This window comes from Apostichopus japonicus, chromosome 4, assembly GCF_037975245.1.
Source record: "Apostichopus japonicus isolate 1M-3 chromosome 4, ASM3797524v1, whole genome shotgun sequence".
In the NCBI taxonomy this organism is placed as follows: Eukaryota; Metazoa; Echinodermata; class Holothuroidea; order Aspidochirotida; family Stichopodidae; genus Apostichopus; species Apostichopus japonicus.
Window position 1 is genome coordinate 12,134,344 of NC_092564.1, and position 26,513 is coordinate 12,160,856.

General features: G+C 39.3%; 2 protein-coding genes and 1 long non-coding RNA gene across 4 annotated transcripts in view; 1 reads left to right on the forward strand and 2 right to left on the reverse strand.

Annotated features, from left to right (window-relative positions):
• Positions 1-1,974: 1,974 nt before the first annotated feature.
• Positions 1,975-11,449, reverse strand: LOC139966467 (patched domain-containing protein 3-like). 2 transcript variants are annotated; one of them, XM_071969488.1, is made up of 3 exons: positions 10,844-11,449; positions 5,824-6,887; positions 1,975-4,593 (listed from the first exon to the last, which is right to left on the reverse strand). In XM_071969488.1, the coding sequence occupies exons 2-3, from the start codon at positions 6,818-6,820 to the stop codon at positions 2,816-2,818; spliced, it is 2,775 nt and encodes a 924-aa protein (XP_071825589.1). In that variant the 5' UTR covers positions 6,821-6,887; positions 10,844-11,449; the 3' UTR covers positions 1,975-2,815. The 2 variants fall into 2 exon arrangements, with proteins under 2 accessions (XP_071825589.1, XP_071825590.1); XM_071969489.1 differs by lacking the exon at positions 10,844-11,449 and adding an exon at positions 7,269-7,391.
• Positions 11,450-13,414: 1,965 nt separating this feature from the next.
• Positions 13,415-16,018, forward strand: LOC139966473 (uncharacterized). Its single transcript, XR_011792680.1, has 2 exons — positions 13,415-14,575; positions 14,758-16,018. It is a non-coding gene; the product is annotated as an uncharacterized lncRNA (long non-coding RNA).
• LOC139966468 (dolichyl-diphosphooligosaccharide--protein glycosyltransferase subunit STT3B-like) overlaps positions 15,303-26,513 on the reverse strand; it is a 46,698-nt gene continuing 35,487 nt past the window's right edge. The window contains exon 18 of the mRNA XM_071969491.1: positions 15,303-18,993. Within this exon, the coding sequence (XP_071825592.1) occupies positions 18,901-18,993 (93 nt within the window). The 3' untranslated portion in view covers positions 15,303-18,900. The remainder of the gene's footprint in view (positions 18,994-26,513) is intronic.

Below are 26,513 nucleotides of genomic sequence, written 5' to 3' on the forward strand. Positions count from 1 at the left end.
CAGAAATATAGTAGAAACCCACAAGGGCTTATATGGATTAACACTTACACGTCCGGTCAAGGGCGTAGGAACCGGGGGGGCTGGGGGGGCGCCAGCCCCCCCAGTGAAAAATGTGGAGGGGCGGAAGTATCATTCCGCCCCCCCGCTCCGCAAGTCAGAAAACCCCTTTTTCATTTCCAAATGAGAAAAAAAATCTCATTTGGAGCACCAAATTGCATCTAAGGCCAGGTGAAAATACAAAATTAAGTTTACAAAATGGAGTGGGTGTTGAAGTGTGCTATATTGCACCAAATTGCATCTGAGGCCACCTGGAAATGCAAAAAATTCCAAAGGGGAGGGGGACACCCCCTCCCCTTAGACCCCTCCCCCAGGCCGGCCATCAGTCTTCAGCCCCCCCCCCCCCCACTCAAAAGTACCGTCCTACGCCACTGCGTCCGGTGATTTATTTTCATAGTACTATTATAATAATCTGATAATAATCATCTGCACTTATTTTTACGACGCTTAAAGCGACCACAAATGTGGTAGATACCGGAAGGGCTTATGGATTACAACTTACACGTCTGGTGGCTTCCAATTCGACATTACTTTGGAATCTTTTCAATTTAGAAACTCATTTCAAATGGGAAAACCATAGATTGCTCTTGGATGAAAAACCCGCCTTACTATGACCCGGTCGCGTATATTTTTTCCCAGGACGAACGTGGGCATCGGCCAATCAAATCCCTGGATTCCAAACATGTGACGCTTTTTCAAAAAACATGTTCTGAATCTTTTTTCCTATATTTGACCCCAGATTATGAACGACAATCCTTCATTTTCATAGAATTTGAATCCCTAACCCATTTTCTAAACCCTAACTCTGATTTCAAACGAATTTGTAAATTCCTGAAAAATCTGAAACCCACGTTCGTCCTGGGGAAAAAAAAACGCGACCCGGCCGGGTATCGAATCCGGAACCTCCCGATTGCTAAGACCCATTGCTTCAAATGCCACCGCCTTTATCTACTCGAAATATATATATATATATATATATATATATATATATATATATATATATATATATATATATATATATTTATTTATATATATATCCGTCTCCAACTAATGTGACTGATTACGCTAGAAATTTAAATAATGGTTATTTATTTCATAAATGCCATTTTACTGCCATCCTCTAGAAAGTCGCTTTAATTGAATGATTGGCTCATTGTCTCATTTGTCAACCACGTATAATTATGATGCGGCCTTGGGAGGTGGGGTGGAGGCTTGAGCCCCCCCCCCCCCGGATAAAATCAGGGGATCATCTCCCACCCCCTCATTTACAAACAGAATAAATTACAACAATCCGAGTGTACTGCAGTACATGGATATATTACATATACGTGCGGTACAACCATAACAATCGAACATTACTTGTTTTAAAAGTTGTTTTGAACGCGCTGTGCATAATATAGCACAATATCGTATCTCAGTACCATCCATTTCATCAACATTTCTCAAAGATGAGGGCTCACCCCAGAGGCGTACAATCAAGAGACGGTCTGCCCCGATCGGGTCTGTTATCCTCTCTTGATTCCACCCCTCCCCTCCCCCGCCGCTCCCCCACCCCTCCCCCACCTCTCTCGCCAGGTATTTGGAGTGAAATTGAGATGATGTCAGTGTACTCCACAGCATATTTATTACCTCCCAGAATAGGCCAGCCAGTCTTGCTACCATCTTACACAAATATCACCACAGGCCGATATGTAAATATCACCACAGGCCGATATGTAAATATCACCACAGGCCGATATGTAAAAATAATAATAATAAAAGGCTCATATAATCGCACAGATTATTACTATCCATGCAGTCTTGTTAAGGCACGTGTGCAATCTGCTTATATATTTGGTGTGGTGACGTCATTGATTCGCTATTTCAGTCAGATCAGGACAGTAACAGCAGAATACAAAAACAGACGACACGATCTGGTTCTCAGTCTAAAACTATAATTCGTAAGCTTCGGAATACTTCACCTCCATGGTAACAGTGCCTACACAATTACATTCTCTCGCATATAGACATAATGTATCGTAGAAGATTAAACTATATATGATTTAAAATCCGAGTATACAGTTAAAATCAAATTCAAAATATACAGATGATATTGGTAAAATCTAATCAGAGAGTTGTCTCTCACATCCCGGTATCCACCGAGAACTGCAATTTCGGAATAGAAGTTTAGGCGAAATATCAAATATAGTCTTTTGCCTCATAGAGTATTACAAAGTGAATAGCAATATATATATATATATATATGTAACGAACAAGTTATTTATGTTGTGCATTTCGTTGTAGGGCTAACTTTACAATCACAAGTCTTGCACTCTATACAGCTGCGGTTTACAGTGTTCGTCAGATAAAAACATCCTCTCACTGTACATGAATTAATGTATAAAATGATAATATTATAAGGAAAAGTTAGGGAGTTCTTCAAAATCATCAAATTATTCGATATCTCGCTATATATATCATAAAGATACACGTTAGATTAAGCTAACATCCTTTAAAAATTATTAATATTAGAAACTGATTTATATTGCATTTTGAAGTAAATAAAACTCACACACAAACGAAAATGAATACTTCACGTATTGTCAACATGATAATATCACTGGACTATGATTAACACAAATTTTTTTCGAGTAAACGGCTTTGAATAGGTCCCTCGGTTAAATCATGACAATATCAGCAGCCTCAATTTTTGATAGCTAAATATATAAAAATAACATTACGACAATGCGAGCATAATCTTGTGCATGTTTTCTTTTTACTAATGTTCGTCAATAACCATGCCTTCGTTATCCGCGCCTACGGTAGCCGATACCGACCTTGCGTGCGATGCAGATTCTCTTTGGTCATGTCTGTTCTTATCACAGCACGCCTCCCGTAGGTATGCTACTATCGTGATCATCGCTGGAAGGAATACTAATCCATGTAACATGCCCAAAGTCATTACAAGGGTCATTATTTTGGCAAACGTTCTAAAGATATAACTTGAAGACCAAAATAACAATGAAACGCCAATAATTGTCGAAAACCCACTTTGTAGAATAGGAAAACCTAATAGGTAAACTGAACGAGAAAGCTTATCGTAAGCTGAAAGATTTTTCTCTTCAGAGTCCATGACGAAAGCGTATGCGACATGTGCAGAAAAGTCTACACTAAAACCAATACAAAGTACCAGGTTAACCATTGATATCGATTCCAAGGCGACACCCCATAACGCCATAAAACCTATTACCCCCAACAAAATGGAGGCGACCGAGAGAGTGACCAAAATACCGACCACAATATTAGGCATCATAATTAGGGACACAAGTAACATGCTGGCGACTGCAATGCCTAGGGTAAGGACTGTTGTTGGTACGATTATAATGTACTGCTCAGCGAAAACGAATCCCAATGAAGATGCAATGATGGGAACACCCAAGGCTTCCGTAGCTTCATCGATACTATCGCGAATCCCAAGCAGTAGTTCCTCCTCGTCGACCGAAGAGAAGGTGTCACCTGACACTAGGATAAACCGGGAGGAGGCTATCTCGCTCTCGTTAAAATTAATATCCAACTGAAATCGTTCGCAACATGGTAACGTTAGAAAGTCATCCCTTAAAATCCTTACAAATGTCTCTTGATCGACCACCGAGGTGCTAAACCTAACCTGAAGGTATTTCTTGTATTCATCTAACCAAATATCGGAGACATTACGAGGTTTGACGTGACTCTTTTCGTGAATGTCTATTAAAAACATCTCGATCTTTGCTTGCTCGGAGATGTCCCAGTAGGGAAGCGGCTCGGTGAAGACGACCGAGACACTAGGGCCAGTCTCTTTGAAATACTTTGATTGTAACGTAAAATAACCGTGAGTCATCGTGCCCTCCTCGGCGATGTTAGCTTGTTCTAGTCCCATCTCGAGAGTTGTGGAGAAATACACAGCTGCCGCAAGGTAAATGACGTAAGATAAACAGATAACGAGCAGAGAAACCGGTTTGTAAATCAATTTTGCATAATAATCCCGGAAGAAAATCATCATAGCGTGATGTTTGACGGGCCGCCCTTTTTCGTCATCGTTACTTTCTTGTTGACTCCGGTGGTGGTGGTGTGCTTGACCATTGGAACGGTTGGTCTCGACATCGGTAGATTCGTATGCTTGACTTTGTGCGTTATTCGGCGTTCTATGCATCATTTGTCCGTTAGTAAGGTCGTTATTGGATTCATATACATCCACACGGCGATCGATGGGCACACAGGTACATCCATTGCAGTCAAAGTATTCCATGTATCCAAAAAGGACCATGCAGGCCCCAAAAAATGTGATCTGGTATAAGAAATCGAAAAAGACAGCTACCCCAGTGTACAGACAGAATATTCTTATAGCGGGAATCGGTGATATCGCACCGACACAAAACGCCAGGATATCGGTCAGACTAGTTATTGAGATGGAGACTGCGGCATCTTCAAATGTCCCAGCTATTCTATCCACCACTGGCAACGAAGGGTCTGTTTTCCTCCATGCTGCTATCATGATGAACATATCGTCCAAACCAATACCTGGAAATGAAGAATTAGAAATGGAATCAAAATGGAATCAAACCAAAACATGCAAAGAAATAAAGAAAATAAAGGGATCAAGTCAAGCCAAATTAATACCTGAAAAATAGAAGTTAGTAAAGAACTAAATGAATTAAACCAAACCAATACCTGAAAATAAAATATGATTGAATGAGCCTAATCTAATTAAACCAAACCAAACCAAATCAATACCTGAAAAAAATATATATATAATAAAAAAGCAACCTAAAAGAAATCGAATACTTGAAAATAAAGAACAAAACAATTTATCCAAACTATCAACGAAGCCACTAAATGATTAGAATTATTTACTTGTCTAATTCTCAGACGCATGCCCATAGGCAAATAAGTTGGCAACGTAAAAAACAATTACCAAATATTGAGTATTCACCGGTGTAACGTAAGAGGGGGGGGACTTTCCAATCTGAACCCCCTCCCACCCACCTCACTCCTGCATTGATCCACACCTAATTATAACATAGCTCAACTGTGTCCAATTAAATGGAAGGTTGTTAGTAAATGTTCGATTGGCGACAAAGTCTTCCCGTTCTTGAGCACATTTGTCGAAACACATTAAGTGTGCATTCATCGTGTTCAAATAAGTTTGACATCGTTGTTTGCTAACTGTCACGTTTCATCAAATTCTTCAATATTAGTCGCATTAAACATATCAGATGAATGTCAGCTGGAATAGTATGTTAACACCTCGTAAAAAGACATAAAACATTGTTTATTCATTACTGTCACAGTCTATTACCCTGTCTAATAATTGCTTGATGATTAAATATTTAGCCTTCTATCATCCATATTACAGGGGGCGCTCTCCAGCTGACTACGCATATCCAAAGGTAACTGAGCATGATAATTAGGTGACAACATGTATTTGCATAACTTAATTCCTGCACCTTGGGTGGCCTATTGTATTTAATCATGCACGGAGAGTGTCCATTATTGTCAGTCTTGTACAGCGTTTGATACTCTTACAATATAGAGACATTCTTTAGCTCGATGTATATTTGCGTTGGATTGGTTTGGAAGTTCTGGGAGTTTTGGGGGAGAGTAAAAAAGGGGCACGCATAGAGACAACAGTGAATAAAAGAGCAGAAAGACATTTCAACTGTTCACGTCTTAATTTGTACTTGTTGTGTAATATATATGTACAGGACCCCCGTCACATTATCAGTAGGATAAAAGTGAAAAATAGCTTACCTAGAATGATGAAAGGCATAGATAATGCAACCTGATTGAAAGGAACACCGACGTAAGAGAGCAATCCCACTGCTGACACCACAGCAAGTGATGCAGACACCACTCCCAAGACACCCAACCATGGTTTACTTTGGGTTCCATCTCGTATCATGATACAGGAAACGACTGCAAACATAATTAGAATAAAATAAGATGCGGCGAGGTAAGGGATAGCAGCAAACGCTAGATTAGTTTGTGATTCATCAAGAGAAGCTGACGTATAGCCGTTGACCTCTATGACGTCAGAATTTAGCTCATGAAGTAAATTCGTAACGGCCATCTCCCAGTCGGCAGACAGTGTGTCGATGTCTTCAGGTGAACTCTGCAGACTGTACGATAGTAACAGTGCATCGGCTGCGACCAGTTCGTCATTCATGATAGTTCTCCCGCCAAAAAAAGGAGCGATGTCGTAGCTGACACCTGTTGGTAAGGTAACCTCTGGAAAGGGTACAGTCACAACAGAGTCGTTGTTATTATAATATCGTAAGGAGGACGTCACTGGATCGGGAAAGCAATGGTCGTTCCATTGGTTACACAGATTGGTAAAGTTTGCAGGTGTTGAACGTGTCGCAGGATACACCTCTAACTTTCTTATCTCTTCGTCGAGATCTAGGACAGCTTGCACGCTGTCTTGCCTCAGAATGTTGCCGTCGTCTGTGCATGTTATCGCTATAGATACCTGTCGTTGCGTAAGATAGATTAATCGATTGGGTAAGGTATGTCGGTCGTCAACAGGGAACAGATCGTTCAATATCTCTCGTTCCTCTTTCGCACGACTTGTGATGGGAGAAAAGAGAAACTCGGCGTCAGATTGGAACTCCATAAATAGAATCCCAGCTCCTAGACCACTGGCAACGAATAAAGTGATCAAAATGATAGAGAGAGGGAAACGGCATAGAAATTTAGAATATCCTCGGAATAATTTCCTTAGTAACCACTCCATGCAGTTGCACTTCATGATGTAGTTTACTGTATTGCCTGTTTTGTTTGGTAAAGCTGCTTCGCTGCAAGTCGTTTGCTAACACCTGTCAAAGAATGAAAATAAAATGCTCAAAGTGAACCAACAATTTTTGAACATGGTAATAAATACAGTAGGTTTAATCATACATAACTATGCTAGTATATTTGTAAAGGCATATGTAATTCGCAAGTTTTATCTGTGTATCATATATGGACTGTCATTATGCAAACATCAGCAATGTTTACAAGCCGAATATCGTGATGTACAATAACAGGCTGCTAATATAATAAGATATCATACGACACCTAGTTTGCTAGTCCTTGTTCAAATTGATCTCAAGCAGTCATTGTTAAATGAATAAAATCATGAAGAAAAAATCCTGTGTAGAATTTAGAAGAAAAACACCCTATTCGGACTGCTTGTCCAAAAGTGATACACAACGTACTCAAGCTGTAAATTTGTTGTCATCAATTGATCTTGTCTTTGACTTTCTGTGTCCGAGTTCTTTCAGTTGCAGTTATTTGATGGCAGTGGCGGCGGACAATGAACACCCAGTCCCTTAAATAATGGCTACATAAATACTTACTATGGCTAAATAAATACTCAGTACCATTATAGTCTTTTTAGACCTAGTCATCCATGGAGTGTATTGAGGCCTTATATAGTATTTCTATACAAACGCCAACTAGATTTCGGCCGTATTCATTCAAAACCCTACAAAGGAAACTAGCTCTACTAAGTACCCTTGTAAACGTGACCGGCTATACTGTAAGCTATAGCAGTAAGTCGGTAATAGCTCCATGGTCTCACCAACACAGGGGAATATTGTCACGCGCAGTTCGAATAGGCTATAACTCAAAATAGCATTGCGCGCATGCAGCGTTTCGCTCCTATAATTGTGAAGGTTTTCACAATTTTTTGATTGTGAAGGTTTTCACCAAACCTATATTGGAATATTTTTATTCTCTCCAATCTATAAGAGCAAATCGTTGAAGCTATAGACAGCTCCCTCTATTCTGTTTCACGGGCCGGTGTCAACTAGACCAGGCGCGTATCCAGGGGGGGCGTTGGGGGCGCGCGCCCCCCGGGTAAGAAAAAGAGGGGAGAAAAAAAAGAGAAGAAAAAAGGAAAAAAGAGGGGAAAAAAGAGGAGGAGGAGAGGAAGGAAGGGAAAAGAAAAAGAAGAAGGAAAGAAAAAGGAGAAAAGGGAGAAAGGAGGGAGTAGAAGACAAACGCCAAGACACCGGGAATAGAAAGAGGAACAGTGACATCATTACAGCGCTGAACCCTATTATATTCACATGGCCGGGTAGCCAGTGACGGATCGAGGATTTCGGAAGGGGCGCGCGCCTCACCCTACCCCTTATACCAACAACTCCACTTTTGACGTTTCCATTTTTCCTCTCTCACTAATGTATCTATATATATATACTATATATGGTCTAGCATAACGCGTGTGTGTGTATGGACGCTTTAAACAATTGTGCTATGAAACCAACTGTGGCTGGTCTCGAGCTCGACCGAGTCGTCGGGGAACATGACGCATTTCGGGAAGGGGGCGACCACCCCCCCCCCCCCCCGAGCATATTTTGTTTTATGATATCGCTAGTAAATTCGAAATAGAAAATGCTTAGATGCAACTGACAAGGCATGGGAAGTGTCATTTCCAGTGATCTGGGAGGCATTTTCGGCCAAAATTTTCTTTTCAGGCTCTGCCCCTCCCTGGCAAATTATTCGCTGCGCGCCTGTTCGAATTTGTAAAACAAACAGCAGATATCACATCATATCAGTGAGCATGAAAATGGCGTTCCAGGATGAACAGCCTCAAAAACTGTCTATGTGTGTAGTCAAAGGCGAAGGAGCCCAATTTGATTTGGGGAGGTGTAACGACTTGCCCGAAAATATAACCAATATTTTCGCGCGTTCAACATGTTAATGTCAATATCATATAAGCAAGCATCGGTTATTACATCGCATGCCATCATGTACCCCACGGTCACTGAAAGTTGCGCAGTATACCGCGGGATGCTCACATAAACAACGAATTGTCCTATGTAGATGGAGAAAAAGCATGGAGGTCCAGTTATGTCAAAACTCAATTTTACATTAGTAATGGTGAATTAGTCGGCCAAGCTTAGAACTTTATTTTAATTACCAAAGAGATAATTTTTTAACTATTCATTTCCTTTAGCTACATCATTGCAATGTATTTTTCTTTCAGTATAGGTGCCCGAAAAATTCTCAGCATATTGCCCGAATTTTCAGAAAGGAATATTTCGTTAGGCCCCCCCCCCCCAGCCTCCCTGACCTATGTGTGTAGTGTTCCGTTTCGGAAATATCTGGTATTTTTTTCATTTCCTTCAATGAAGTTTTATAATAGCCGTTATAGGAGGTTTCAATATTTGTACACCAATAATTAACTGTGTCTGAATTTTCGAAAATTTCCTGACCAACTTTCTTCATCATACTTCCCTCTACTTGTGCAATTTTGACCAGTCTGTTAGGGGTTCAAGGAGGTTTTTCTATATTGGTTGTCCATACATGAAATTTTTGCGCAACATTATGGGTATGTTTTGAAGTGGAAATGTGAATTTTGAAATTCTGAACAAAAAATGGGCTTAAAACCTTCAAAAGTGGGGCTGTCGGGTATTGTGGGCCGCGACGTAGAATCACCTACAAAAAGCAATGATCCACAGGAGATGCGATGAGGTCGAACATGATGTGTGACTGGTGACAATCTTCAAAATGGTTATGGATGGGGAAAAACTATTGGAAAATACTTGGTTCTCAGGCAAAAGTGTACATCTGGTTGGTCATTTTCAAGCCCGAGAAGTGTCATTTCCGGTGATCTGGGGGGTGTCAAAACCAGAAATTTTCTTGTACGCTGCGCGCCAACCGATGGTGGCGCTCCGCTGAGATAGTAATTCGCGCCCCCCGGGTTAGAAAATCCTGGATACGCCCCTGTAGACTGTACATACCGTATACTGCAGTTCATGATAGGTCTTATCCATTCGATTCTACAAAATAATGTAGTCTCTCCAAGTCTTTTTTTTTTCATCGTAAAATGTTTCCATTAATGAAATGCAGGTGAATAAACCGTCATACCTTCGCAATTTTGTTTGCCGTTCGGGTACAACTCGGAAGACTCATGATTAGTTTTCATAATTTACCTCTGCTAATCCATCAGGGAAATCAAATAGCCTAATCCCTTTTCTCCTGTTTCTTTCTGCTATTAAATTGTGTAAAACTAACTCCACTGAATTTAACAAGGAACAGAACTCATACAATATATATCAAGTCGTCTTACCCCCTCCCCCAAACTCATACAACATATTTCAAGTCGTTTTACCCCCCCCCCCCCACCACCCCAAACTGATACAATATATTTTAATTCGTCTTACCCCCTCTTTTATGACTAAATCAATTAACTTCCTCTCAGGCTGCCCGCACTTGACCCAACCCGCTCCTGTTACTGTAACGTAAGTTCATTAGTGATATAAATCCATCTAATGAATGTAAAACTTCATAATTGAGACACAGGAAATTTATGATAACGACGGTTAAAATACTGTCAGCTGGTTCTGAATATTAATGTTAGTTTCAACATGGCTGATTGCATTAGTGACGAGGAGAAGTGATATGACTGACCTACATCATTATAATACCTTATTTTTTACAAAAATATTTCCAAATATTGCTTCGGACATCGAACATATTATAAGGCAATTAATAGAAGAACAAAGCCTCCAGTTGTCGCAAAATTATAATATTCTATAATGTAGAAACTCTGCCATGCAAGTAATGATAGATTAATTAACATGTTCAATGTTATAAGACTAAGCTAAATATGTACATATAATACTATATATATATATATATATATATATATATATATATATATATATATATATATATATATTAACATTATTGCAACGTAGACTGTAAGTAATGTAGGCCTAATACGGGAATGGCCCAGCTTGCTCCAAAATCCGCTCTTGTCAAAAAGAAAAAAATGAATTACCTATGATTATTCAGCTTCCGGAGACAACAAATTTGCGGTAAAGTCCACTCCTTTAACCACTATGGGCCTCCGTTCCAGTTGGCATTTGCTATCTTCAATGTTCATCAGGAGCATTCATGAGATTCACGCTCTCATAGCATACACTGAAATACTAATTTAGCGATGAACGCATTATAGACTGTACGGTAATCTTTGCAACAAACACGCTTCGTCATTATGTTACACATTCACAGTTCAGGCCGCCTGAATATTAGCGTTCAGTTTCGCTTTGTGTTTCTCTCAGCGGTTATATTTGCTGCCGTGGCATTGTGCTTAATCAAACAAGCTATTGCGTCATTCACAACCAATGCTGGACATACTGCATGCCATAGACATAACGCGAGCTGTCCATTCAATATCGACCGTCTCCAAAGAAGAATAATGCAGATAAAGAGAAAACAACAAGAGTGAATTTCCTTTTAGCAGCAGACTGCCTAGAACGCTCTCGTTTGAACACGTGTTAGCTTCTATGCAAGCAATAATAAAATAAAATAAAACTGTTATCAAACTGCTTATCCACTAGAGAGCCTGAGTAAAAGAATGTGTAAAAGTAAGTTGGCCGGCAGAGACTGATCTTCTACAGAGAGGCTAAATGACAAGTTACAGTAACAGAGGGGACAAAAACACGCACAGAATACAGACAGGTTATAATGAGCATGGTGAACACAATGAGATAGATGAAAGGGGATTATAAGTAGACAATGGATAGACAATAGAAGATCCTGCTAAGATCGAAACGTCAGGCCAACTTACTTTTAAGAAATAATTATAAGGAACTGTGTGTACATGAGATAGAGAGAGAGGTGGAGAGAGAGGTGGAGGTGGAGAGAGGCATCGGTTTATGGCGGTCATGGTGTTGGAATTTCATATCCACGTTCTTGTCTATCTTCAAAATCAAGAACAGTGAAAAAAAACTTTCAGCCTCCACCGGGAGCCGAACCCGGGCCTCCCGCTTTATATGCGGATACCCTAACCACCATAGGCTGATTGTATGTCCAGAGGTTCGAAACCGGTAAGGATGGTCGTAATTCCACTGTAGGCGTTTGTTACCCCTATCGAACAATACTGCAATCATCCCAGTTTCCTTCATAATATAAGTCCTTCTTCGTGCATGGGAGTGATTGATCGCGTTTGACTGGGAAAGGAATTTCCGGGGGTTGGGATGGGGAGGAATTGGGGAGGGTATAGGGAAGTTGACGACTTTTGTCTAGAAACAATTACCGAAATTTTCACTTTGATTTATAACAAAAGCTGGTAGCATGGTGTCAGTGAAAGAAGCGTACAAAACTTTTGTTTTATTTTGATAAGCTATGAAGGAAACTCAAGCATGTGGGTTTATTACGAATTTGAAATGTAACATTTTCTCAGGCCTTCATCTTTGGCATATATATTTTAACTCTTATATTTTACTGCACTCTGCAATATACAGCCACAGCTTCATGCAAACACGGGCAGAGTTCCGTTATTTACACAGGATCGAAAACTATGTAAAGTTACCACCTATTATTGAGCCGCGAGTTGGGTGTGATGAATTCGTGTTAATTGTAACACGTCACCTTCAGGGAATAACGAACGGTTACTCGGACAATAGAATATTATTAGAAATGAGGCAAAGGGAAAAAACCAAGTGAATTGTAAAGACGATGACGGTAAGAATTGAGCAATATCGGTTCGAGATACATTCCGGCCCGCGCTAATATGGTATGCGGACCCCCGAGTCCTTAGTACTATATGGGCCTAGCCTGCTAACATGGTATGCGGGCCACTGAGGCCTTAGTATACTTTAATGGGCCTAGCCTGCTAATATCGAATGCGGGCCCCTGAAGCCTTAGTACTTTAGGGGCCTAGCCTGCTAATATTGTATGCGGTCCCTGAAGCCTTAGTACTTTATGGGTTAAGCCTGCTAATATGGTATGCGGGCCATGAGGCCTAAATACTTATGGGTCTAGCCTGCTAATATGGAATGCAGACCCCTGAGGCCTAAGTACTTTATGGGCCTAGCCTGCTAATATGGTATGTGGCCCCGAGGCCTTAGTACTTTATGAGCCTAGCCTGCATTATTGTTCAATTTAGGTAGTATAGTGACGTGATTATCTTTGGCCCTTATGATTCTCTCTAGCGCTTGCACAAAATTCGCCCCCACCTCGTATACAAAATCCGCCTGACACTTTTGGAAGTTAGCAGGCGCGGCTATACTAGGGGAGGGGTAACGGTTTACACTCCAGGTTTAACCCTCTCACAATAGTTCAAAGGATTTTGCCATTTATAGGACTCGATAGAGGTCAAATTTCTACGTTTTCATGTCATGGTACATTTCTCAGCCTTCTGCTGGCGTCAGGGACGTAGCCAGGGGGAGCGACCGCTCCCCCCCCCCCCTTTCAGTGTCGATTTTTTTTTTCAAACTGTCGTTTTTTTAGCATGGTATTTTGTCAGTGCTCTTTTGATCTTGAATACTCGTCAGCTCCGTTAACTCGATTGTAATCGTAGTAACATTCACGCCTACTGATTCAACTACTTACTTAGTTTGGCAGATGCAATTAGATAAATATAGCTTATAGCCACTTACAAGCCTACAGTTGGCCACTGCGTAATAAAATACATATTGCCTACCTAACCGCACTCTATGGAATGTCACCAACTGTAACGTCGACAACGTCGTTCTATGAGTCGTCCTAAGTTGTTGCACGAACAGCATGTTATGAAGCTAAGCTAGCAACCGTACGTGATACGCACTTCCTATAATAAGTATTACACTGCTAATACACTGCGGTAACGATATTTGTTTTTAGGCCACTGCATATCTGGCTATATTACAAAATATGAAAGTTTATATTGTCCATCAGTTAAGTTCGTCAAATGTATTAAAGTCCAGACATTGGACAATAAACAAGAATCATCCTACTGGAAAAATTGTAAAAGAGCACTATGTTTGTCTTTCTGATATATTATGCAAAAGAATATGTAAAGGAATTCAAACAGGAAACAAAATCTGGTGATAATTATATCATATGATCAGGGGCGTAGCACTGTTGGTCCGGGCCTACATTTTTTTTGGCCAAGTTATCTTTTTTTTAAAAAACACCCATAATTCAAATCGATAAGCTTGCTGGACGAGTTTAAGAGTCTATAGACAGGAAAAAGTATTGAAATGAACGTAGCAAGAATATGGCTAAATTAGGTGACCTATTCTTCTGTCATCTAGGCTGTCATTTCTATCGCGTGCCGTTTCATTCAACACTCTACCCGCCAAAAAAGACAGTAGGATCCGATCTTGTCAGTTTTTTAACATGTAGTTAAGAACCCGTTTACGCAGATAATATTTCAGTTGAGAAAACAGTTGAGAAATTTGCATCAGATGGCAATCGTCGGATAGCTCTCGCCTTCTCTTATTAGGCTAACTTAAACATTTACTAGCTACAGTTGTATCAAAGACAACTACCGGCTATAGTTGTATCAAAGACATTTCTGGCCTATCTTTGTATCTACAAGTATCAGAAGTTAAAAAGTAAGACTACTCTGTACATGTACCTTGCTAATTTTAATACATTATGTAGTATTGAACTACGTACTATTTTAACTCGTTTGTTTTGGGGGTTTAAAAGTGATATTGAATGAGGTGTCTCAAGTTAGCAAGAGGCCAGGGAACCAGAATGAACACTCGGGAAGGGCCGTTTCCGGCCATCTGGGGGGTTTGTAAAACCAAAAATGTTCTTGTACGCTCCGCGCCAACCGATGGTGGCGCTCCGCTCAGATAGTCGTGCCTACAACTTTGAAAATCTATATCAATCGCAAAAAGTGCTCCCCCCCCCTTTCAAATTCCTGGCTACGTCGCTGGCTGGCGTCGCTACCAAATGTAAAAGACAGGTAGGCGGTAGGCCCATCAGAACCACCACCTTGGAAATCACACACTTTACATATTGAAAAAGATTGTTCAAAATGTGGAATAATGTCGATCTTGTAAACTACAGTCATATCTTGGGATAGAGCTATCTATAAGGATTTGTTCTTTCACGAAAGGTTCGATAAATTCAGATCCTTGCCAGTCGTGGACTCCTGCAGCAGAAATGTGAAGAAGAAAGCTTATACATAAGACAGGTTAAGGGATAACTAATATTGTTTGTAAGATGTTAAAGTGTAATGGGAAATAATCACATGACAAGATAAAAAATGTAACTACAAAGCTTAGAAATTTCATTCTATTTATTCTGTATAAGAGGCTTTATGCCCTTTACAGCTGTAAGAATATAATGTAACTTTCATAACATGAATCAATGAATTTTTTTTAAGGTAAATATCTGAGTCAAACAAGTTGTATTACAAGCAGTGAAAGTTAAGCGCATAATCAGTATATACATATATAAATATAAATATATGTATATATATGCATATATATATATATATATATATATGTATTAATATGTATATATATATATATATATATATATATATATATATATTTGTGTGTATTATATATGTATATACTACGGTCACCTCGTCCCTATCACGTTAGTTTAACAGACTGCCTCGATTTCACATACGTAATGAAAATGTTAAAGAAAGACCAAACACATACAAAAATTCTCACACAACTAACCTGCCGTCTACGACCAAAACACATTAAGATCTATTTAACTAACTTGCAGTTTATATTTAGTGTTATATCTGTCGACCCCCACCTGTACAAGGATACTTATTTGAGACTAAAAGATATATACTTGTGCAGTCACGTTACTACCCCAAACGTGGAAATCCACCATTCTTTAAGTTTTTTCACCCACTTACCGTATACTACTGACAAGTGTCAACCGTCACCCAACCGTCACCCCCCCCCCCCACCTCCCTCATATCTGTACACCACCCTTGCGATGATATATAGTGTAACCTGTCGTTATGACCCATCTAGCAAATACATACACGATACATGAACTGAAGAAGGCTTTTCTTTCCTTTGAAGGAAGAGGATTCTTACAAAAATGTTTGAATATTCAGTGAATTGAACACAGCTCGTGGATAGATTGACTGTTAACTAAATATTTTCAGTTAGTTTCCGGTTTTGATTTCAAATGGAAAACAAGGGGAAAATATGGACACCTTTCGCTGAACATACATATTTCTAGAGGATATCACAGACAAACCCACACAATTTATTTCCTTTGAGGAGTCGAGAGTTTACCATGCACCGAAAACACTTCTTTTTCTCTTATTATTCAATTTACACAGACACAGACAGAAGTAAAACCATATTCACTGACACTGACACTTTACAATAACGAACCTAAAACATTAAATGAATTTACGGAGGGCGTATTGTGCATAACAAAATGAAAAACACTTCCACAAGACAAATTCACCATTAATTTCAAGTAGCTAAAGGGCAATTGTTGGTTGTGCCACAAGCATATCTGATGTCAATATTTTCATAGCAACATACATGTTATCAGATCACAAGAGCACCCTAGTCACCTGTTCCTATGCCCATTCGGCCATTCCCTTCCGAGCACATTCCCCATTGTAGATATTTATGTATCCCCGATCTCCACATACAATCACTATGAGGTTACCACACAAGCCATCTCATGTAGGGCCACCCAAAAATTCAAAGCATGTGTCTTTATTTTGATTCTCTCAACAACAACAAAATTAATAAAAATTTAGTATCATGAAAGACAGCAGTGTTGCTGCTTCATTAGATCTCATACTCCAAACAGATGCTATTTGAACACCTTCACTGGACCCCCCCCTGCACCCCTATCAATTTTGTCCCCTTCCCCTTTTCCCCTTTTCCCCTAGCACAGTACCATGAAATTGACACATGGGTTAGGCAGGATGACATTCTCTGAAGTTATCACTCATCATCATTATTAATTTTTATCTTTCTTGGCTTGGTTGTTAAAGAGGATGAAATAAACTACTGATAAACTACTGATAACTATTCTCAAAATCCGGAGGATTGGAGGTGATTTAAAGGCATTTGAAAAAAGAGAGTTCCAGGATGAAACAAGATGATTATGCAGAAGGGAGAACTAGCAGATGAATTTGGGCAGTATTATGTATTAACTTACACCACTTCTATCACAAAATGTAAATTGTTACGGTGGGTAACTTTATAAGGGACATGATATTCCATTTTCAGCTATCTCATGGTAGGTACTGTAAGACATGTCAGTTGAGGACTCGTGTCTATACTTTAGCGACAAAGTGACTAATTACGTGTGTTAGCCAATGGATCATTCAACTGTGGTACGACACCTATAAAACCCTACACCTACTGAAGAATGCACGATCCCCAGCCCCCTCCTGCCCTCCGTACCCCTCCATGCGTATATGCACAACAATCAACTATCCCACCACCTTTCATTTTTTTAAATTACAATCAAGCACTGTGCCCGCTCATATATTCATTGACGTTCTTCAATGTTCATTATTATCTTGCTTACAAAGAAGAAACAAAAGCAAATTTCATAAAAAATTTCAACACATGAAAAAAGCAAATGACTACTGTCATACAATGGCTCAAAAAAAACAATCTTGCAGGATAATTCCCATGTCTGCATAATGATAACTGAAAAGAGCGAACAAAGTTAAAAATAATTGCAAGAATTTAATTCAAAAAAGAGAAAATACAGACCTAGGCAAAGTAACCCCTTTATGCCCAACGATACACCTTTACGCAAGCTCACCTTTGACCCCTGACCCTTATGACAGGATATAAGCTATCCTGCATCACACAGCATAGCCGCATGGCTCTTGAATGGAATACAGCAGAAAATGACCATTGAAGGGGCGGGTGGGTGGGGTAAAGGATAAACCACAATGGTCCACAAACTTTTGTGAGTGTCAACATACTTGAAAATCCATTTCTGAGGAGGGGGAAGGGATGGTTTGGGGGTGGGGTGGAGAAGCATGGAGGTGGGGAGAACAGAAGACATCAATAAGCTTTGCTGTTTTGGTCTTTTTGCTCTTCGGTTAGTTTGCTATCATCATTGTAGTTGCTTCCTTCCTCAATAGCGTTGTCACAGATGATAATAATATTTTGACTCCAATTATGAATTGGTTGGTTTTTTCCATCACTTTCCTTCCAACATATTTGAGATTAACTCAAAATATGTGGGTTAAAATCTCTAAAACACCTTCACTCAAAGTACTTGGAATGAAGAAGAAGAAGATGAAGATGAAGGAGAATAAAAACAAATGCAGACAATTAACTACCTAGAATGTGCACCAATGTGCAACCAATGCATATAAACCAAACATACAATAACACCTACAGTACTACAGCAGCTTGAAGTGAGCCATGAGAAATTACACATGGTTGTTAACTAAACTAACAACTTTTGAGAGAAAATACTTCATATTTCATCTTGGTTTCACTTCAATTGATTGTTAGCTAATAATTGGCCTCTAGAGAGGAGATGCTGCATCTATGGCAACTAGTCTGCTATCATTTTTCTCTAAGATAGATTTTGTTGTTTTGATATTAAGATTTTGGTTGGTGAGAGACTTTTTGGGAATATTCCTGTAATGTTTATTAAGTTTGTAGAGATCAAACTACCGGTGGTTAAAGTCATCTTGTAGGACTTACTTTGAAATATTCTTAGTTTCATAAAAGTACAATGCCAAAATGCTGGTATCTCAGGAACAAGATACTCTACAAAATTCTCAACGGAAAGATGGAAATCCTTAGGTAACAAATACGGATACACCCAAATATGCAATCATAGAATACTTCTCCGGACCCAAAGCCCGCAAACCTGGGTGAAGGCTAGGTTAATGGATTACTCCCTAGGGGTACATTAAATAACCCTCACATTGGTCATATAACAGGTACAAAACCAAGCCCCCCAAAAAATAAAAACAATCTACACACATGTCAAAAAGTCATAGGATTTCTGCAACTGCTGCAGAGGTCAAAGGTCATGTATCATTTCAGCCCAATAGAAGTACAAAAATCAGAGATATGTATATAACTTGTTCCCGGTTATTCTGTAAGCTAACGGCTAATAGCTGGCTGGTCTCAATTATGATGACTTCTTCTTTGTGGTCTTTTGCTTACGCAGTCCTTTTTTTATTGTAGGTTTATTCTTGATTTGACCTCTCCTCTTCTTGCTTGTCTGTTGGTGAAAAAGAAAAAGAAAAAAACAGTTTGAAATTCTTCTCAATTACATTACACTGAGAGAATTCTACTCCAATTGTCTTCAGGAAGTATTAAACCAATGGGATTAAGGTAGGACAATTGTTGATCATAACTCACCCAACCAATACCAAGTTGCTATCTCTATTTTACTGAGAGAATTCTACTCCAATTGTCTTCAGGAAGTATTCGACCAATGGGATTAAGGTAGGACGTTTGTTGATCATAACTCACGCAACCAATTCCAAGGTGCTATCTCTATTTTACTGAGAGAATTCAACTCCAATTGTCTTCAGGAAGTATTCAACCAATGGGATAAAGGTAGGCCGTTTGTTGATCATAACGCACCCAACCAATACCAAGTTGCCATCTCTATTTTACTGAGAGAATTCTACTCCAATTGTCTTCATGAAGTATTCAACCAATGGGATTAAGGTAGGACGTTTGTTGATCATAATGCACCCAACCAATACCAAGGTGCTATCTCTATTTAACTAAGAGAATTCTACTCCAATTGTCTTCAGGAAGTATTAAACCAATGGGATTAAGGTAGGACGTTTGTTGATCATAACTCACGCAACCAATTCCAAGGTGCTATCTCTATTTTACTGAGAGAATTCAACTCCAATTGTCTTCAGGAAGTATTCAACCAATGGGATAAAGGTAGGCCGTTTGTTGATCATAACGCACCCAACCAATACCAAGTTGCCATCTCTATTTTACTGAGAGAATTCTACTCCAATTGTCTTCATGAAGTATTCAACCAATGGGATTAAGGTAGGACGTTTGTTGATCATAATGCACCCAACCAATACCAAGGTGCTATCTCTATTTAACTAAGAGAATTCTACTCCAATTGTCTTCAGGAAGTATTAAACCAATGGGATTAAGGTAGGACGTTTGTTGATCATAATGCACCCAACCAATACCAAGGTGCTATCTCTATTTAACTAAGAGAATTCTACTCCAATTGTCTTCAGGAAGTATTAAACCAATGGGATTAAGGTAGGACGTTTGTTGATCATAATGCACCCAACCAATTCCAAGGTGCTATCTCTATTTTACTGAGAGAATTCTACTCCAATTGTCTTCAGGAAGTATTCGACCAATGGGATTAAGGTAAGCTGAACCATAACACACCCAACCAACACCAAGGTGCTATCTCTATTTTACTAAGAGAATTCTACTCCAATTGTGTTCAGAATGTATTCAACCAATGGGATTCAGGTAGGCCATGGATCATAATTCACCCAACCAATACCAAGGTGCCATCTCTATTTAACTGAGAGAATTCTACTCCCATTGTCTTCAGGAAGTATTCAACCAATGGGATTAAGGTAAGCTGTTGATCATAACGCACCATATCAAATACCAAGGTGCTTTCTCTATTAAGGTAGGCCATTGATCATATTGCACCCAACCAATACCAAGGTGCTATCTCTATTTTACTGAGCGAATTCTACTCCAATTGTCTTCAATGGGATTAAGGTAAGCTATTGATAGTACGCACCCAACTAATACCAAGGTGCTACCATTAAAGGAATTGTCTGGTGGAAGATTTTGATACATTGTCCTTGTAGTTATTATTTTTCTCTTTCTAACCATGTAAAAATTGTCCCCATTCGACGTTTTCTTCTTGTAGAAATCTGGTTTTCAAATTCACCAGTTTCTCACCAAAAGTACCGTTTGTTCGAACGCTTCAATATGGTGATTGACGTAGTGCTTGCAGATAGGCAGAACAGGCGACTTGAAGTTAGCACTCCCAATTCCGCAGCAAATAAACTCACGTGTAAGCACATTGGATTGCCTCATATATATAACGTACATACTCGCGAACGTATATACTACGATGCTCAGTTGGTGTAGGCCTACTTGTATAGCGTTACACACAGTACACTCACACTCAAACCACAGTTCATTAACTGTTCTTCGAAATCGCTTAAATAAAATTCACGGATCAAATTAACAGTAAAAGGAAACTTGTAAAGTATTCGTTCAACCGAAAGATGAAACTTGGCGGAATCGATGTCATCGCAGAACTGTCCGATTGTAAACGTTCGAGTACCCTATACACGCGAACATTCTTCGCGCTGGAGCTGGATTACCGCGATGTATAAACAACGAAGAGCCTGCTGTTAAAACTTATCTTGTGTTACACAAAGACCACGAAACCACCGATCTACTACATATATGGCGGCTTAAGGATATTTTTAAATGATATCTAATTTATAAGAAATTTCACCGGAAATTATTGAAGAAATTGATCGAATCGTTGTCAGTGCAGAATGTAGCACTGAGAAGCTTAGGCTTCGCAGAACTGTCCGATTGTCAACGTTTGAGTATAGCCTACATGCGAACATTTTTCGCGTTGGAGCTGGATAGCGCGATGTATAGCCTGAACAACTCAGAGTCTGCTGTTAAAATTTACATTGTGTTACACAAAGACCACGGAACCACCGATCAAGTACATGGCGGCTTAAGGAGTTTTTGAAAACATATCTAATTTTTAAGAAATTTCACCGGAAATTAAGGAAGAAATTTATCTGTATACAAACGCTGTTTTTGTTGTGATTACCGTATAGGTACTGTGCGGAGGGTGGGTTATGACGCAATCTGCTATGGCAGAGCTGACGTCACGTATTGTACTGTTCAAATCATATTTGAAATGTCTATCCATAACGATTAAAAAATCGTTTCTCTGTCAAACGCAACATTAGCGTTCTCATACTTTGACAACATGTTTGGAAAATTATTTACTATTTTTTAAGGTAACTTCTTTGGGCCACCAGACAATCCTTTTAAGGTAAGCCGCTGATCATAACACACTAGTTGCAAGGTGCTATCTCTATTTACACAAATGCTGACAATTTTAACCGATAAACTGGACTTGAAAAAGCAAGGACTAAGGTAAATGACTTATTTGTAGTTGATGCTAACAGGCAGTATGACAGAAGACAAGATCCTGTAACCAATATGTCTTAACAACCATTTATGACAACCAATTATTGTAATTATTGCAAATAAAGAGTGAAAAACTGACTGGGGAACAAGCAAAGAAACCTCCAGCTAGAACAGAATTTGAACCAGTGACCTACTAAGTCAGAACTGGCACCCCTCCCCTCACTCCCCCCCCTCGGGCAAAGACGTAGCGAGATATAGGGCTGGATAGATCAGTTGGTAAAGCATAGGGCTTGTAAACCCATTCTAGCCAAAAGTGTTTAGGTTTTTCAAAGAATCAAAGATTGTGTCTGCTTGATGAAGGTGAAAAGCTTCAAAATGCAGGATGTGGACAATGGATTGTGGGCAAGCAAAAGTGTTATGAGTGCGTTTTGATGATGGGGAGATCTTTGACAGTTACAAATTCCCGAAAATCAAACTTAAAACCCCTCCCTCCCTCCCCCTCCCTCCCCTACATAAATACCATCCTCATAACAGGCTTTATTCATGCTGTTTATCTTAAACTCCTTAGATATTTCCTGGCAAGGTTATTGTACAAGAAGTCAGGTCTTGTGTTAAGACCCAATATTTAACCAAGGGAGGGGCAGCTGTCACAGTCATAGTTAGGTAGAGTGCACAAGCTACCAGCAACCAAACTGATTTCTTCAGACACGGTGTAAATGTGTAACCACTTAATAAATAGTTCTGCAGTGCCTTGAATACATAATGATCACTATTTTTATATGCTATTGTAATGCAGGCATCTTTTCAGTATAACAAGGAAGGAAGCTTATTACAATTTACAGGCTCTTTTTTTTCCTTACATGTGGTAAAATTTTTCACAGACCTCCTTATTTTTTTATGGCAAGACAACCCAACACATCTTGCGTTATGTTTGCTCAGACTTTATTAGCATTAAAACAGTCAATAGAAGTCTGTTGGTTTTTTTTCCAGCGGTTTCTTTACTGTTCTGTTTGCTTAATACTGAGTGTTTCCAATATCAACAGACCAGGTCAATGGTACCATGCCCTTGGGTCATGACTGTGCTTTAAGAAAAGAGTGTTATAGAAAACAACAGTTGAAGAAAGTTAAAAAAAAAAGACTGTTTGTGTTTAAAATGAGTGATGGATGTGGCCACTGCAAAGGAAAGTCAAACACTTTTTCTACGGCTGTGTTTATGAGAACTAACACAAACTGATTCTTCAAATCAACCATAATTTTCACTAGATAGACAGCTCATGGGACTATGTGGCTTGAAATATTATGATAAAAGTGAATAAAATGAAAAACTTTTTCATGGTTTAAATGCAACTTCAATTTAGCATATTTGGTGACACCCACAAAAGGGCCCTCTTGTTAAAACCTGTGTGCTGTATGTGTGGTCTAAACTGAATGTCCAAAGACTATTGGGAGCGACCCAAAAGTAGGTTGCCAACAATTGTGGGGTTGTTCCCAAGATTTTTCCAGATATCAAAAATGTTCATCCACAAAATTAGAAGATTGGAGATCGGTTATTGAATGATGTTTATCTGAACATCAAGTCCATAGTCGCAGATGACTTTCATGCAGCATACCGAGTACTGATTCTAAGGGATGGGGCTGTCGCTCAGTCCACAGGGGAAGATCCTGGGGTTGAGGGCCGAAAAGTTAGCAGACCGCTGGGCTAAGCTGCAGATCCTTTCATGAAATTGATATATCCAGTATCTATGGTGGACGTTACAGTATCTGTATGGTGAATTGCTAAGCGATCCTTTGAGTTAAAGGCATTGAAGACTCGCCCCAAACCACGTGCGGCCATCTGAAAAAGTTAACTTTCTGTTGCTTGCAAGTGACATTTTGTTTGTGTCGCTACAAAATGCAGACAGTAATGAAACGTGATACCTTGTTATCTTTAGCTGGACCTGAGATGTCCATCGCTGTATCGTTTATACACTGTGTTGTGGGTATTGACCGCAGCTGTATGTACACTAGTGTCTAATTACCGATGGTAGCAAGCTGTTTGTGTGTATTTTCTGGGATCGATGGTGGTGTCCAACACTTCTGTTACACCTCATTCGAAACGAGGTCAGATTACCGGCATTAGACGTTTCTTTTTGCGCGAGTCCTTACACCCTTTAAGTAAAGGACTAATGATCCTTTTCGTAACTCATGTCGTACAGGATCCTTCCATGGGTCTAATATGTTATTGTGCAGCATACATAGTGCAGACTAATACATACCCTGCTCCTTCTATTTAAACATATATCCAAACTTCCTAGTACCTGTTTGCCTCTTTTGTTAACTATGTCCGTGTTTACAAGATGTCAATACACCCATGACTTTGCTAAAGGTGAAACCCTGTCAAACTGGTCACATCTGGAATGTCCTCAGAGTGTTTGTTATTTAAAAGCAGACCTATTCGTCTTTCTTTGCCTTACAAATTTGTTTTAACCAACATAACAAGGGATACGGTATTTGCACTTAAGGCTGCCACATGAGGCATATATTGTGAAGGGTGTGGTGGTGGTGATGACTAAACAGTTTTATCTATTTTACAGAACCATTGACAAAGGATGATTCTCAGTTCTAATTATTCCGATTGCGAAATCGAGGAAACATTTCAAAGTAGTAAAATCAAGTTCAGGACGAGTGGTTGTTATTTATGGGCAAGCCCTCATTTTATGGTGCAATATAAATGCTCTGCGGCATATTTTACTTTGCAATTCACACGGAAATGATTCGTCAAAAACCTACTGCTGTAAAAAAACATCATAAAGGCAGAATTTTGCTCATTCAACACAACACTAAGAGGCCCTTCACTTTTAGTTAAGACTGTTTGAAAGCAGCAAAAAAACATTTGCTAAAAAAAAAAACCTTCATTATACCTGGAAATTCACAGCACAAGTTGCCAATGTGGCAATGGTTTATGTTCTTTGAAAGCTTCACTCTATGGATGCTATTTGCTGGGTCCTTGAAGGGTGATACCACTGGAATTTATTGACATTTATTGAGTTCAAGGCAAACATGCATTTTTTTAATCTTGTTTTACTGGATATCATCTACCAGTTTGATTTCATTTCTAGCCAAAATTTCTTGGCAATGTTTCAAATTGGTTTATATCCTGGTTTGTTTTACTTTGTCCCATTTGCTTATATTGTTACATAAAAAGCTAATTTTCTCTTTGAATCCCTTCCTTAATTGCATCATGAAATTTGAAGTAGGGGAGGAGCTGTTGAGGGAGGGGGAGGGGGTGCAAGGTACTCTGGCTACTGTTCAGCATTCTTCAAAATTATTTGTTATCTTTGCCATAAAAAGTGCAGCCTTGGTGAACTTTTCACTTCAAAGATGTAGAATAATCTAGCAAGACTTTTCTGAAACCTACTCAACCATTCAATGAAAGACAAGGTACAAACTTTGTGCCAGGAACGATGGAAAATAAAATTAAACAGGTTGCAGACGAAAATGGCCTACAAGATTATGGTAAATGTGTTGGACACAAAATATTCTTTATTTTGCACAGAACAGTGTATAACTCTCTAATAAACTTCTTCCGAGTAACACCACTGAGGAGTATAGTGCAATAGGTCAATCTTTTGGTCATTGGCATTTATGTGATCCTACACTCTATACAGTGATGGAAGTACACTAACGTGTTAGGGAACACACATACTACTGTAAATCTGTGATCCTACACTCTACACAGTAATGTAAGTACACTATGATCTGTGATCCTACACTCTGTACAGTGATGTATGTACACTAACGTGTTAGGGAACACACATACTACTGTAAATCTGTGATCCTACACTCTACACAGTAATGTAAGTACACTATGATCTGTGATCCTACACTCTGTACAGTGATGTATGTACACTAACGTGTTAGGGAACACACATACTACTGTAAATCTGTGATCCTACACTCTACACAGTAATGTAAGTACACTATGATCTGTGATCCTACACTCTGTACAGTAATGTAAGTACACTATGATCTGTGATCCTATGATCTGTGATCCTACACTCTGTACAGTGATGTATGTACACTAACAATTTTACAAACTGCTTGCGTTCTGCGGTCACAAAAACACACACTCACAACTAGGGCTGTGCAAAGCATAAAAATCAATTTTGTGAATGCATATCTTTCTTTCTTCTAATAAAACCACAACTTCTCAAAATAACCATATTTTTCACTCCTTTTTACAGATGATTGAATTTGTTCGAAAACAAATAAATCATAACAATCAATGCAAAGTACAGAGTTAATAACACTCCCATTACAAAGCTCTTTATGCTGAAAAGAGTCAATGCACTTCCAAATTTCCTGTTATTTGTTTGGCTAATAGTCCCTTACCATTGTCTACAAACATTCTTGCATCTATAGTGTTAAATGACCATAAAGTATGTTGTTTACAAGCAACTACCTGTAAGGTTACTGTCCCCTGTGTAGAGATAGCAGAATTTGTGCTATAGGCTATCATGTGTGTGCACTCAAATACATAGGCGTACGAGGCGGGGGGGCAGGGGGGCAGACTGCCCCCCCAAATTTTCAGAGGACAAGAAATTCGGGCAAAAGTCCTGA